Source organism: Macadamia integrifolia, unplaced genomic scaffold, assembly GCF_013358625.1.
Source record: "Macadamia integrifolia cultivar HAES 741 unplaced genomic scaffold, SCU_Mint_v3 scaffold2845, whole genome shotgun sequence".
NCBI classification, from domain to species: domain Eukaryota; kingdom Viridiplantae; phylum Streptophyta; class Magnoliopsida; order Proteales; family Proteaceae; genus Macadamia; species Macadamia integrifolia.
Genome location: NW_024869003.1, coordinates 7,653 through 20,829, shown reverse-complemented (window position 1 = coordinate 20,829; position 13,177 = coordinate 7,653). Strand labels below are relative to the sequence as shown.

The 13,177-nt window shown below is 36.2% G+C and overlaps 1 protein-coding gene across 1 annotated transcript; it reads left to right on the top strand.

The window, feature by feature from the left end:
- Positions 1-11,400: 11,400 nt before the first annotated feature.
- LOC122067326 (protein DOG1-like 4) lies at positions 11,401-12,492 on the top strand. Its single transcript, XM_042631156.1, has one exon. The coding sequence runs from the start codon at positions 11,481-11,483 to the stop codon at positions 12,165-12,167; it is 687 nt and encodes a 228-aa protein (XP_042487090.1). The 5' UTR covers positions 11,401-11,480; the 3' UTR covers positions 12,168-12,492.
- The last annotated feature ends 685 nt before the right edge of the window (positions 12,493-13,177 follow it).

The following is a 13,177-nucleotide window of genomic DNA, read 5'->3' as shown; positions in this document are numbered from 1 at the left end:
TTTTAGAAACCAATATGATGGAAATAAAAGGTACCAAAGAATATTTAGATATTATTAAATCATTAAAATGCAACCAATTGTTTTAAGGGTAACCAAACAATTTTACAAGAAGAATCACACACAGAATGAGGGTAACCAAACAAGTTTTCAGGAAGAATCACTACACAGAATCAAGATAACTAAATAGTTTTCCAAGAAGAAACATGTAACAGACTCAAGGTAACCAAACGGTTTTTCAGTTGCAAAGATTGTTCAAGAGAATATCTCTCACAAGATTGATATCCATATTCGATGCATGCACCATTTGATTTACGAAACCAAACGCACTTGTATGTCCACAAAAGGGGAGAGGAGAGAAAAGAAAATAGAAGATGTAAGAGAAAATGTTACAGACAAGCCAATGACATCCGACTTTGATGAGGAAGCCTACCTCTATCTTAGAGACAATTTAGGGAATTTTAATTCTCTGTCTACTCTTTCATTCGTCTATAATAAATAGGAAATGAAAGTAACTGATTAACATAAAGTTCTCACTTAATCCACTTAACCCAATCACATCATAGTTGAAATAACTAATGATAACTAATAAGACTCCATGTTTCCTACCTAGTCCACTGCCTTCACATTCTCATATGACTCCTATTAACTCTCTCTTACGACACCAACACCTAACTACCCACATAAGAACCATGCCACATCATCAATTCACAAATCGTCCAACTATCCTATAATTGCACGTAACAGGTTAAACCGATTTAATTAACTTGCTCACAGTTCCATCCGAGTTTGAGCTTTGACTATAAAGTCCAAGACCCAAACCCTAAACCCTTAAACCCACTATTTATAGGTTTGGCTCCGGCTAGTCCTATCATCCGTCCAGCCAGGCTCAACTCAAGCTTCCATGAACTAACAATTAAGATTAGAAGGAACTGCCAAGAACTAAACTATCCATTTATTTTTCATCCATAGAGGCTGCACGCGCGAGCCACTATAGCATATATAGCTGTTACAGAGACTCATGTCAGAGTTTAGGGTTTCACAATAAACCTTAATAGGTTTGCATACAAATAACTAGAACACAAAATCAAATCAGAACATAATTGATTGAATCAAAACAGAAATGACTGATTTGTACCTTGCATCTAATATGCTGAAGACGGTCGTTGCAATCTTTTACAATTTACTTCTCTTGGCTATGAATCTTCTACAGCCTCTAGACCTCCTTGAGTTCTTTCACTTTAGTGGTAAAGTGGGAAAGAGTGAAGGATAGCTGTAGAGACCCAAAACTCAGTATTTATAATATTGTCCTGCATCTAAAACCCTAAATCACAATGGGTTGGGCCAATATATCCCTAATATTGAGAGAGGACCAAACCGAATCAGGAAACTTGACTCTCACCCATTTAATCAACTAGAATAACTAATTAAGTCCATAAATCCAACAATCTCCCATTTGGGCTACATTAATTATAAGGATGTCTTCAAATTGGTTTGGCCATAGAATCTCATTACATTGATCATTCTTATTGTGATTTAGTTGAAAAATCACTCACATCAAACAACAACAGAATATACACCTCAATATACAACATATAACTTTCTATCATTACAAACATAAATAAATTTTTCAACACGAATCTATATGAAATATTAAAATGAAAATATTGACGTATCCTCAAATAACACTTGTCATTCCATGTAGGTCCTTAACTGTGATATTAACCTTTAATGTGGCAAACCACCTTTGATCTGTGGCTTTCTGCCTATGAATTGTGACAAACATTGCCTTTGAACTGTGATAAATACTACCTTTAAACTGTGGCAAAATTTCCTATAACTGTGCAAGTACTGCCTTTTAAACTATGCCCAAGGTATACGAGCTAAAGTTTCAAACAAAAAAATAGTCAACAAAAAGTAAATCTCCTACTAATCTAGCATATCAGAAAATCAATAATACTCATGTTAGAAACAAGGGTGCAACAGGGCCGGGTTGGGCTAGGTTTCTTAAAACCCTAGCCCAACCCTGAGTCCCCTTAACTGGGCCCAAACCCGCCCTGACCCTGACTCAGGGCCACAAAACTTTAACCCTGACCCTACCCTTTAGGGTTCAACCCAACCCTTGCCCGCCCTGATTGGCCCTGATTGGCCCTGATTTTTCAGGGTCGGGCCAGGATGACCCTGACCCTGATTGACCTTAACCTTGGTTTGCCATCAAAGGCTGGGTATACCCTGACCCTGACCCTGCAAAATATGAAATAACTTAAAATAAAAATATTCATAATAAAGAGGAGATAAAAAAAATATAAATTTATAAATTTCTTACTAAAAAAAGCAAGAGATATATATTTTTTTTTTTTGATAAAAAAAAAGTAAGAGAGATCGGTGAAAAGATATATTAGGAGTTTTGAAGTGTCAATGACTCAATGTCAAACAATATATAAAATTAGGTTAAATTCAGGGTTAACATCAAGGTCACAACCAGAGTTAACATCAGGGGCAAAAATCAAGGTTGGGTTCAGGGCAAGCTGGGCGGGCCAAAGACATCAACCCTTACCCGCCCTGACCCTGCCTAAGGGCTAGAAATTTCAGGGTCGGGTTGGCCCTCGGCCAAAATTTTTGGGTCGATACTTGTTCGGGGATCAAGGCGGGCCAAAGGTGAGTTCGGGCTGTCAAGGCCAAACTTGCACCCCTATTAGAAACATGTTCTTTGAACATTCCCACTAGAAAAGCCTTTGTAAGAGGCATAGCAACATCATGCCAATGACTGAGAGTTATAATTGAAATTGTATCACTATCCTTTGGGACAGGGATTCACTGGCCCTTTTATTTTCCTGTATTAACTGTGAAAAGAACATTGAAATTCAAAAATTCAATCCCTTTAGGCAAAAGAACTCCTAAGTCAATGTCTTTTTCTAACATGTGAATATTTATTCACAAACCTTGATGACATCACATTTGGTAAATATGTCATATTTACTGTCAAGAAATACACAATTAAATTGAATGTCCACAAAACTTTGATGACATCACTTTTGAAAAATGCCACATTTACTGTTAAAGAAGACACAATCAAATTAAATGTACCACTTTGGTGAATTTTGATCAATCCTATCATATTTTTCTCATTGTAGATATATATGTGTACAGGAATATACATTAAAATGTGTCATTAGGATAACAAAAATCATACAAGAGTCACAATCATATCTACATTCCTATCCTTTGAGCTAAGAATCCACTAGTCCTCTTGCAAATCTACATTTATTGTGAAAACAGCAATAACTTTTAAAGTCCCCTCACCTTTGGGCTAGAAACCTCTAGGCTATTGTCATTTTTTTTTAACTTTAGTGACATCAACTTTGGGTAAATGTCACAAACTTTGTTGTCTTGGAGAAAACCATGGAAGTATAAGGTGTGCTATTTTGGTGAATTCCACTGCACCCTTTCATGATTTTCTGTATTTTGCAATTAAGCATGTGAGAAAGCTTACACCTAGTTTATTTCTAACATATTTATTCATTTTATAGTATTCCAAATATGACATGTAAGCACAAAATTTCATTTTCTACCTATGGTAATGATAAACCAATACAGCAACATGCATAAACAGAAATACAATTTTGAAGCAGTTATAGAACAAAGACAAAAATTATAATTGTTCCAAAACAATTATAGAACAAAAGAAATATTTAGGCCCCAATTTCTTCCATTAAAAGAAACTAGAATGCTAAACATCCTCCCACCGATCGAACCATATAAAACATTTCAGAGTACATAAATCTATCCTCCCACTAATTTTTGACCAGTCAAATATTTATTCACATCCCAAGTACATGATAAAGTGATATCATGATCCAATAATATTTTATTATTCACAAGACTTTAAGACTCTTAATAGAATTGATTCAAATCTGAAAATCTCATCACGTATTGTGTGAAAATTGCTCATTAGGACTCATTTTAATTGATAAAATCCTTCACAATCTACGATGACCAATAACAGTCATTTTTTAAAACATTAATAAATGACATCTTGGTTCCATTTTAATAAATACAAATATAATATAAAATTTCAAATAAATATATATCATAGAACAAATTAGACCATTAAATGTGGCACAAAATAATGAATCCAACAAAAAAAATGAATTTCAATTTGGCCTTAAAACGGACCTTTAAATAACATTTAAAGCAGTTTAAATTAAAAACAAAAAACCACTTGAATCCAAACAAGCCCTTATTATTTTTTTCTTAACCTTACAGATCAACGTAGGTCAACTCAGGTATTCGAGTCGATCCGATCGGTCTAATCATGGTCCAATTCAGATTGAATTGATTGTGTTTGGGCGGTCCAATTTTAGTTTAGTTAGTTTACCTTGATTTGGAATGAACCATATGAACCACATGATTTGATTCACTTGAACTAAGGGTGTCAATCGGTCATGTCGGGTCAGTCTCGATCAGGTCCAAGTGGGCCTGGCAGTGTGAAATCCTTGCACCATGAACGCCCGTTTACTTAAATGGACAGATTTGGGGGGCATGGTACGGTTTGTAATCGGGCTAGTCGGTGTCGGGCTTTAATCAGGCTACCTTAAACGGGCCTTATACGGGTCTTAAACTGGCTATGGACCTGTTTAATTCTAAACAGGCTCTAAATGTGTCTACCCTAAAATCCTTTTTTAAACTGATTAAACTATTCAAACTATGAGGATCATGTCTTTAATAATGGAACAATTGATTACAACTGAATGTCTCATTTAGCAAGATCCAAGGGAATTATATATATATATATATATACCCAAGGGAATCATGTTTTTAAAATGTAATCTAAGTTGCAAGAATTACACTCTTTTTAACAATTGAATGTCTCATTTAGAATGTGGATATTTTAGTCCTATATATTCTTTACTCATATTTTGTAGTATTAGTGGTAAAATAGGTATTTAGGTATTTTTTAAGGGGGTCAGGCCGATCGGGCTAAATGAGTCGGTTCTAGCAGGCTTCTTAAGTGAGTTGGGTCGGTCAGGCACCCAACGGGCTAATGGCCTACACCGTGAACGCTTGTTTAATAAATGGCCCGAGCTGAAGCCCGACACATTTATTAAATGGGCCGATTCAGGTAGGGCCTTAAGAAAATCGGACTCAGTCGGGCCTTACCGGTACGGGCCCAGGATTGACACCCTAACTTGAACCACAACAATTCATTTTAGTTAATGGATCTAAACTCATTACTCACTATTTAAGTGATCAAGATTGAACATGGACTTGACCAATTACTGAATTACTTAAAAAATAGACTCAACCCATGACTTAATATGACTTATGCCCATGAATGAATTATATAAAAATAGCCCATGACTTAATATGACTTAAACACATAACATAATATGATGCTTAAGCCTATTATGAAATTAACTTAAAAACAAAACTCTTTTTCTAATCGATTATGCATATGGGCCAAGATGTTTTAACTTAAAATAATAGGGACCAAAGGGACATTTTAACAGTGGATTTCAAAAACTCCACCATATCTTTCTCTTTCTCTTCCTCCCAGCCGTCATTTACAACTTATAGGTTTTAGAGTAGAGGAAAAACATATTCTTATTTTAGTTTTAAAGCATAAGAAAAATAAATTCCCTAAAAAATAAGGTTCTTTTCAATGGAGGATCTCCATAAATTCAAGGGTTTTGTACATTCTAGGTTAATAATATATTATACCAATCCATTCTAAATCCGTATGAATTACTTTGATACCACTTGTTAAATTGTTTAAGGTTTCAAAACATACCCTAATAGGTTTCCATGCAAACAATTAAGATACGAAATCGAATCAAAATATAAATAATTGATTTGTACCTTACACCTAGTATGCTGAAGACAATTGATGCAATTCTTCACAATTTCCTTTTCTTGACTATGAATCTTCTTCAACCCCTCAAATCACCTTGAATTCTTACTTTAATGGTATAGAGGGAAAACTTGAATGATAGTCATAGGAACCCAAAAACCCAAAAACTTGAATGATAGTTATAGGAACCCAAAAACCCTAGTATTTATAGCATTGTTAGGATTTTTATATGGGCTTAACTGATACCGATTGATCCATTGGACCCAAGCAATTATAGACCCACTCTGATTAGGAAACTCCTAGCTCTTTCCATTGTGAGAGTGGAATAGGGTTTTAGGGATTCTATTATAAATAGAATACTGACGGTCCCTGCAGCCATTACTTTATTTAATGCCTTATTGGTTTTGGGAGCACGGCTTTCTCACAAAAGCAAGTGCACAAAAAGAGAGGAAACCCTAGAGTACGAGGCTGCAAAAGATCTCAGTAGAAGGACTCCACTTGCGTAGTTCGTCATTGTCATCTTCATGGGAGTAATGTTTAACCACATGGGACAGAGGTTCATGATCTATATTCATGGGACACAGGTACTTCTTTATTCTCATTTATGGTTCATGTCATGGTTGTCCCATTGATTATTATAGATATAGTAAATCTATATGGTTATGTATTTTAAGATGGGATACTTTATTGTTCTTAGTTTAGGGACTACACCCATGATTAATCTTTTATGATTTGTTGATGATTCTTGTATTCTAAACACTATATAGTTATTCATATGTTTAATATGGTAAAGAATCTCCAACAATTGGTATCTGAGCCAAGTCTTACAGTGTTAAAATCAAGGAAAATTGATTTTGTACAAGATTTGTATCTCAAATCATGAAAATCATAATTTTACCATTACTTCAAAATCCCGTATGGGAAAACTTTCTTCACGAAAGTTGTAGAGCACGAAAAGATGATCGCGGTAATATGCCGCAAGTCACCGAAAACCCCCGAACACGTCAGCACGCACCGCTGGAAATTGGCTATCAGAGGAGAGAGAAAAAAAACGGCGGCGAGTCATCGCCGGGTCACCTCGGAAACCCTACCAAGTTGACCCGAGGTGCAGTGGGTCAACTCATGACCAACTCTGTTTGACTCGATCAAAGGTTGACCGGATCGTTGATCAATTGACCCATATTTTGACCCAAAATCAATATGCCTGAACCTGATTAGACCAGTTGGCCGAACCGGTTGGTTTGGGAAACTAGATTGATTTTGATCTATTTTTAGTTCTGCAACTTCAAATGGCTCGTACGGGCAAACGGTGAAGAATTTTTCATCCTGGTCTTTTGCGTTGAGTCCAGTTTTTCGTGCTCTTCGTTTTGATATATTATGAGTCTAGTTTTGATAAACTTTTATAGTTTGTTTTGTATAAGTTACAAGTATAGGTGCCTAATGATTCTTTATGATTTTCCTATTAATTGGAAGAAATAAAAGAAAATCAACTCATACATTACTTGCATATCAGAATATGAACTTGTTTATTCTTGGTAATGTAGTTCATGCTTTTGTTTATGAATATTTTTTATTCATGCTTAAACAATCCCACTTTTAGCTATCGGAATGAATTTGTAAACTATTGCAATAAGATTGGGTGAAATCCACCAAAGTGGTAAAGTTCAACCTTATTGTAATAAAATACAAATCAAAGTCTTCTTTGTTTGAAAATACAGAGAATAATGATTGGTAGCAAAGTTACTAATGTTCACCCAAATGTGACATTATCAAAGAAAAGTTAAAGTTAAAGCAAGTGAAAAATAGAATAGAGATTTCTCAACCTAGAAGATGCTGTCCATCCAAAGATGGCGGTACTTTTCGAAAGTTAGAAGAAGTCCCGCAGTAATAGCAGAAACTTGAGTGGACCAGTATGTTTCAGACCCAAAGGTCAGGAATGTAATTCCAGTTGATACTCTTGAAGTAATTGATAATTGAGCATTGTAATGTTTATTTTTTTTTTTTAGTTATATGCTTGTTCTTTTACATTTAAATGATATTTAGTTCATGTTTAAATAACTCACAAATTTAAGCTGCCAGGTGTAGTTGTAAACTATTACAGTGGAATTGATGGAACCCACCAAAGTGGTAAAATCTAAGATTACTGCAATAGGTTTGCAACTCAAAGGTTTTGTCTTATTTTCAAAGACATAGAAAATTATTAGCAAGAATTAGGTAATGTTAGCCCAAAGGCGACATTATCAAAGATAAGCATAGATGCAAGTGTACTTTGGGCAGACCTTAACCTAGAAGTTGCTATTCATCCAAAAATGACAGTAATTTTTGAAGTTGAAGAGCTCCCACGGTTATTATAGTTTTTTAGTAGACCAGTGCATTCCAAACTCAAATGTTGAGAATGTAGTTCGGTTGATACTCTGGTTATGTTTAATGGTTAGTGATGTAATATTGGTTTTGATTTTATTGATGTTACATACATTAATTAAATATTGAATGGATTATTCTTCCTTGAGTTGAACCATTAAACTGAATGTCTTTAAAAGTGGCTTGAGAATATGGAGGTCTACATTTGCCTCAAAGACCTAGTTTTCTACACTAGGAAAACCAAATCAATAATTTGGTATTATAATTTTAAAGCAAATATTTTTGCCCTAAAAGGTATTGGACAGTTGATCAATGGCAATAAGGTAGATGAGTGTTTTATGACTATGACCTGAGGTTATAGGTTTATTTATTGTGTTATTTTTGTATTCCGATTGGATCAATTCGGATTGGTTGGGTTGGATCAGTATCGGTTTTGATCAATCCAATACCAAGTTCTTAAATACTGTCATTATTCTTTAAAAACCTATTTACGAACATTAATTGATAAATGTTTGGTTTTCTTTTGTTTTTGAGCTTATGTGAATAAGTATATGTATGTCACATATAACGAATTGTGTTCTCTAATAAATGGATTAATTTATGACTGGTCAAACCAAGTGGGAGAATAAAAGTATGGATCTTAAGCTGTTTTATGTGGCTCGACCAGTGGGAGAATAAATTTGGTATACTAGGTTGCTAGTGGGAGGGTGTTACTAGTAGAAAGTCAGTATACTAGGTTGCTAGTGGGAGAATAAATTCAGTGTACTATATTGTTTTTCATGCAAAAGAACTATTTTGAGTTTTACATTAATTTATTATTATCATGATATTGAAGAATTATTTATGGGTGAAATATATAGTAAATTCATATTCATGTCATTTTGTACTTGAATGTTTTGTTTGAAACACCCTATGATGGATAAATATATTAGAATTAAACTGAGTGTGAGCTTTCGCACATTTTATGCTGCATAGTATATTTTTAGGAAACTATGAAAAGATTAGATGGAATCCACCAAAGTGGCACATCCTATTCTTTCATAGTTTTTCCAAGCGCAGCAAAGTTGGTGACATTTGCCCAAAGATGATGTCACCCAAGTTAAAGAAAATACATGTATGGAAATGACTATAACTTAGAGGTTTCTAAGCCCATATGTGATAAAAGTAATTTTATTTTCACAATAAATTTAGATTTACAAGAGGACCAATGCATTCTTAGCCTAAAGGATAGGAATGCAGTTACGGTTGTGACTCTTGTGTGTTTTATCTGCTAGATGTACATTTATTGTGTAGTTTATCTGCTACGTGTACATATTAAATTTTTTAGCCCAGTTATTTGGTGTGTATGATTCATACCTGAGATTTCTAGGATTACTTGATCTGGTTTTAGCTCTCAAGGAATCCAAATAGGTGTTGTTGCTGATCAAAGCACAACTGAAGGGATATATGAACAATCTTGTTACCCTATTAAGTTTATAATGATTTTGGAGCAATTTTGAAATGATTTTGTCTTAAATTCTGTTCTCTGAATTATTTATGTACATTTATGCTTCATTTGTTTGTGTTGTCTCTGATTGTGTAAGAAACACATTAAAGCATACACTTCTGTACATATATTCATCTCTAATGTGGAAAACATGATAGGAATGAGTGAAACCCACCAAAGTGGTACATTCAGTTCAATTGTGTGTTTCTCAAGGTAAAGGTAACATTTGCCCAAAGGTGATGTCATCCAAGTTTATCGACAAAGTACTCAAGAGCCATATTTTCTGACATTGGTGTTATTGAGGTTTTTGATATGCTTGGTTAGTGGGAGTTTTATGATCTCATTTAACCAAAGATATCATGGTGGCAAAAGCCAAAGTTTAAAGGTTGTGCTTGTTAAGATTTATTGGCAGTGCTTAGCCAAAGTAATTGACGATATTTTGTCAGAATTTGTGATGTATGGTGGTATTTAGCTTAAGTCCAAAGAAGTGGTGGTTTACCACAGGCGATTTACCAAAGTTTGTGATTTATGGTGGTATTTAATCTAAATCCATGGAAGTGGCAGTTAGCCATAGGCGGTATGCCAAAGTAAGATATTAATTCAAGAAAATGGCAGTTTGTCAAGTGTTGATTAATATCAAAGTTTTCTACCTGTGAGATTTTCAAGGTAGGCTGATCTTTAGATCAATAAATGACCTATAAGAAAATGTATATTTCATGTGATCACAGGTATGATATCAACTCCTTATATATATGTTTCCAGGTGATTTGGATTGATAATTTTCTATTGTCTGTAACATTAGATAGTTATATGCTGTATATTGAGGTGTATTTTCTACTATTGTTCAACAGTAGAGATTATTGATTGGATCAAAGTTTGTTTGAGTGGTGTTCAGTCTTGGGATTATTTGGCCAGGAGTCAATGGAAAGACATCAGTATCAGTGTAGCCCAAGTGGGAGTTTGTTAGGATTTTTATGTGGGCTTAACTGATACCGGGCCCAAGCAATTATAGACCCACTCTGATTAGGAAACTCCTAGCTCTTTCCATTGTGAGAGTGGGATAGGGTTTTAGGGATTCTATTATAAATAGAATACTGAAGGTCCCTGCAGCCATTACTTTACTTAATGCCTTATTGGTTTTGGGAGCACGGTTTTCTCACAAAAGCAAGTGCACAGAAAGAGAGGAAACCCTAAAGTAAGAGGCTGCAGAAGATCTCAGTAGAAGGACTCTACTTGCGTAGTTCGTCATTGTCATCTTCATGGGAGTAATGTTTAACCACATGGGACAGAGGTTCATGATCTATGTTCATGGGACACAGATACTTCTTTATTCCCATTTATGTCATGGTTGTCCCATTGACTATTATAGATATAGTAAATCTATATGGTTATGTATTTTAAGATGGGATACTTTATTGTTCTTGGTTTAGGGACTACACCCATGATTAATCTTTTATGATTTGTTGATGATTCTTATATTCTAAACACTATAGGGTTATTCATATGTTTAATATGGTAAAGAATTCCCAACATTACTCTGCACTCAAAATCCTAACTCACAATGGGTTAGACCAACATATACCTAAACTTGAAGGTCAACTGAATCAATTCATACAACTTACTCTCACCCATTTAGTCAACCTGAATTATTAATTAAACTCATAAATCCAATAACACATGTATAAAGGGAGTGAGCACCTCGACCTCTCTCATCTCTACCCACCCACCCATCCCAAACCCATCTCTCTCTCTCTCACACACACACACAGAAAGCTCGACCACCCAATGATGTGTTTCCGTCGCTTCCACGAGGCATGGCTTCACCAGCTAAGCCGCCTCCACCATCAACTCGAATCTGCACCCAAACCCAAGACCAAAGAAGACCAGTTCTACCTCAAACAGCTCGTGGAACGGGTCATGACTCACTACGAGGACTACTACCGAGTCAAGACCCACACGGTGACTCTGGACGCGTTCTCCATGTTCTCTGCCCCATGGGTTAGCAGCCTGGAGCACTCCCTCCAGTGGATAACTGGGTGGAGGCCAACCGTGGTTTTCCACCTCATCTACACCGAGTCAAGCTCCCGATTCGACGCCAAGCTGATCGACATCCTACAGGGACACAGGACAGGAGACCTCGGAGATCTCTCACCAGGTCAACTCAGTGGAGTTAGTAATCTGCAGTGTGAAACAGTGAGCGAGGAAAATGAGATCAGTAAGGAGCTATCGGAATGGCAAGACGATGTGTGCGATATCATGCCGTCGATGGGCACTGATGACGTGGATCGGAAGATGCAAAAGTTTGTGAAAGTGTTGGAGAAAGCCGATAATCTACGGCTGAAAATGATACGGCGAGTGGTGGACTTGTTGACCCCACAACAAGCTGTCGAGTTCTTGATTGTCACCGCCGAGATGGAGTTTGGGATTCGTGGGTGGGGCCTAGAGAAGGACCGCATGCGTGGTGGGGTGTAATGTTGTCTATCTGTGTGTCAACCATGGAATCAGAGTCCGTAAGTGTCTCTACTTGCTGTCGTCGTCGGAGCCGCGGGGGGGGGGGGGGGGGTGGTCGTGGGAGGGGTTTGGGGCGGTCGTGAGACGTGACTGTTTGGCGGTGGTTCTTCTTCTTCTTTCAATTTGAATGGGTAAAAATAAATGGAAAAATTGATTGCTCTAGGGGCACAATAGTAATATCATGTGAGATGTGACAGATAGTAGCCGAGAAAGAAATTAATGTAACACGTGGCATTAATCTGTTCCATGCAGCATGCAGGAATGACACGCGTAAACATTGGATGAACTCATGCATGTCAATGAGCTTTTTATCCTCTGCGGCACCTCTTTTGTGTCCTTCCCTGGCATGTGGCAACCATTAAGAGGGTTTGATAGGATTTATGAAGGCTGTATTGCAGCTCATGGAGCCAACGGTTTAGTTAGGGGTATGAGTTTGGCCATGTGAAACCTAAGCCCGCTCTGACTTGGGTTGGGCCTTCAGCCGACATGGAGCTAGGTTTTTCAGGCTTAATGCTGTGTTAGGCCGGGATGGGCTGAGTTCAGTCCAGAGTCTACATCAGTCTTAACCCTGGATTTATATCATTGTATATTAATTGGGGGAGGGGGTTCCTTAAAAGCGTGGGAGCTAATGGAAACACTAGTTGAAATATTAATTAGAAGGATTTTCACCTTTCATGATGGGAGCATGGTCGTCCCTTCCCTCCTCCCACTGTCTGGCACCCGGGTAGTTAGGTTTTTTTTTTCTTTTTTTAATATTAATTATTACATATTACATTTTACATTTAAGGTTGTAAGCCTTTAGGAGTATTTTTAAGAATGGATCACAATCTATATCGATACAATTTTCAATATAGATCCGACCATATTGGATCTATATTGGTTGAAAACTCAAAAATAAAATATAATAAAATAAAAACCAAAAAAAAAATTGGGGGTTATATAAATCGTTTGTATTTTTTTTTTTTTTTTTT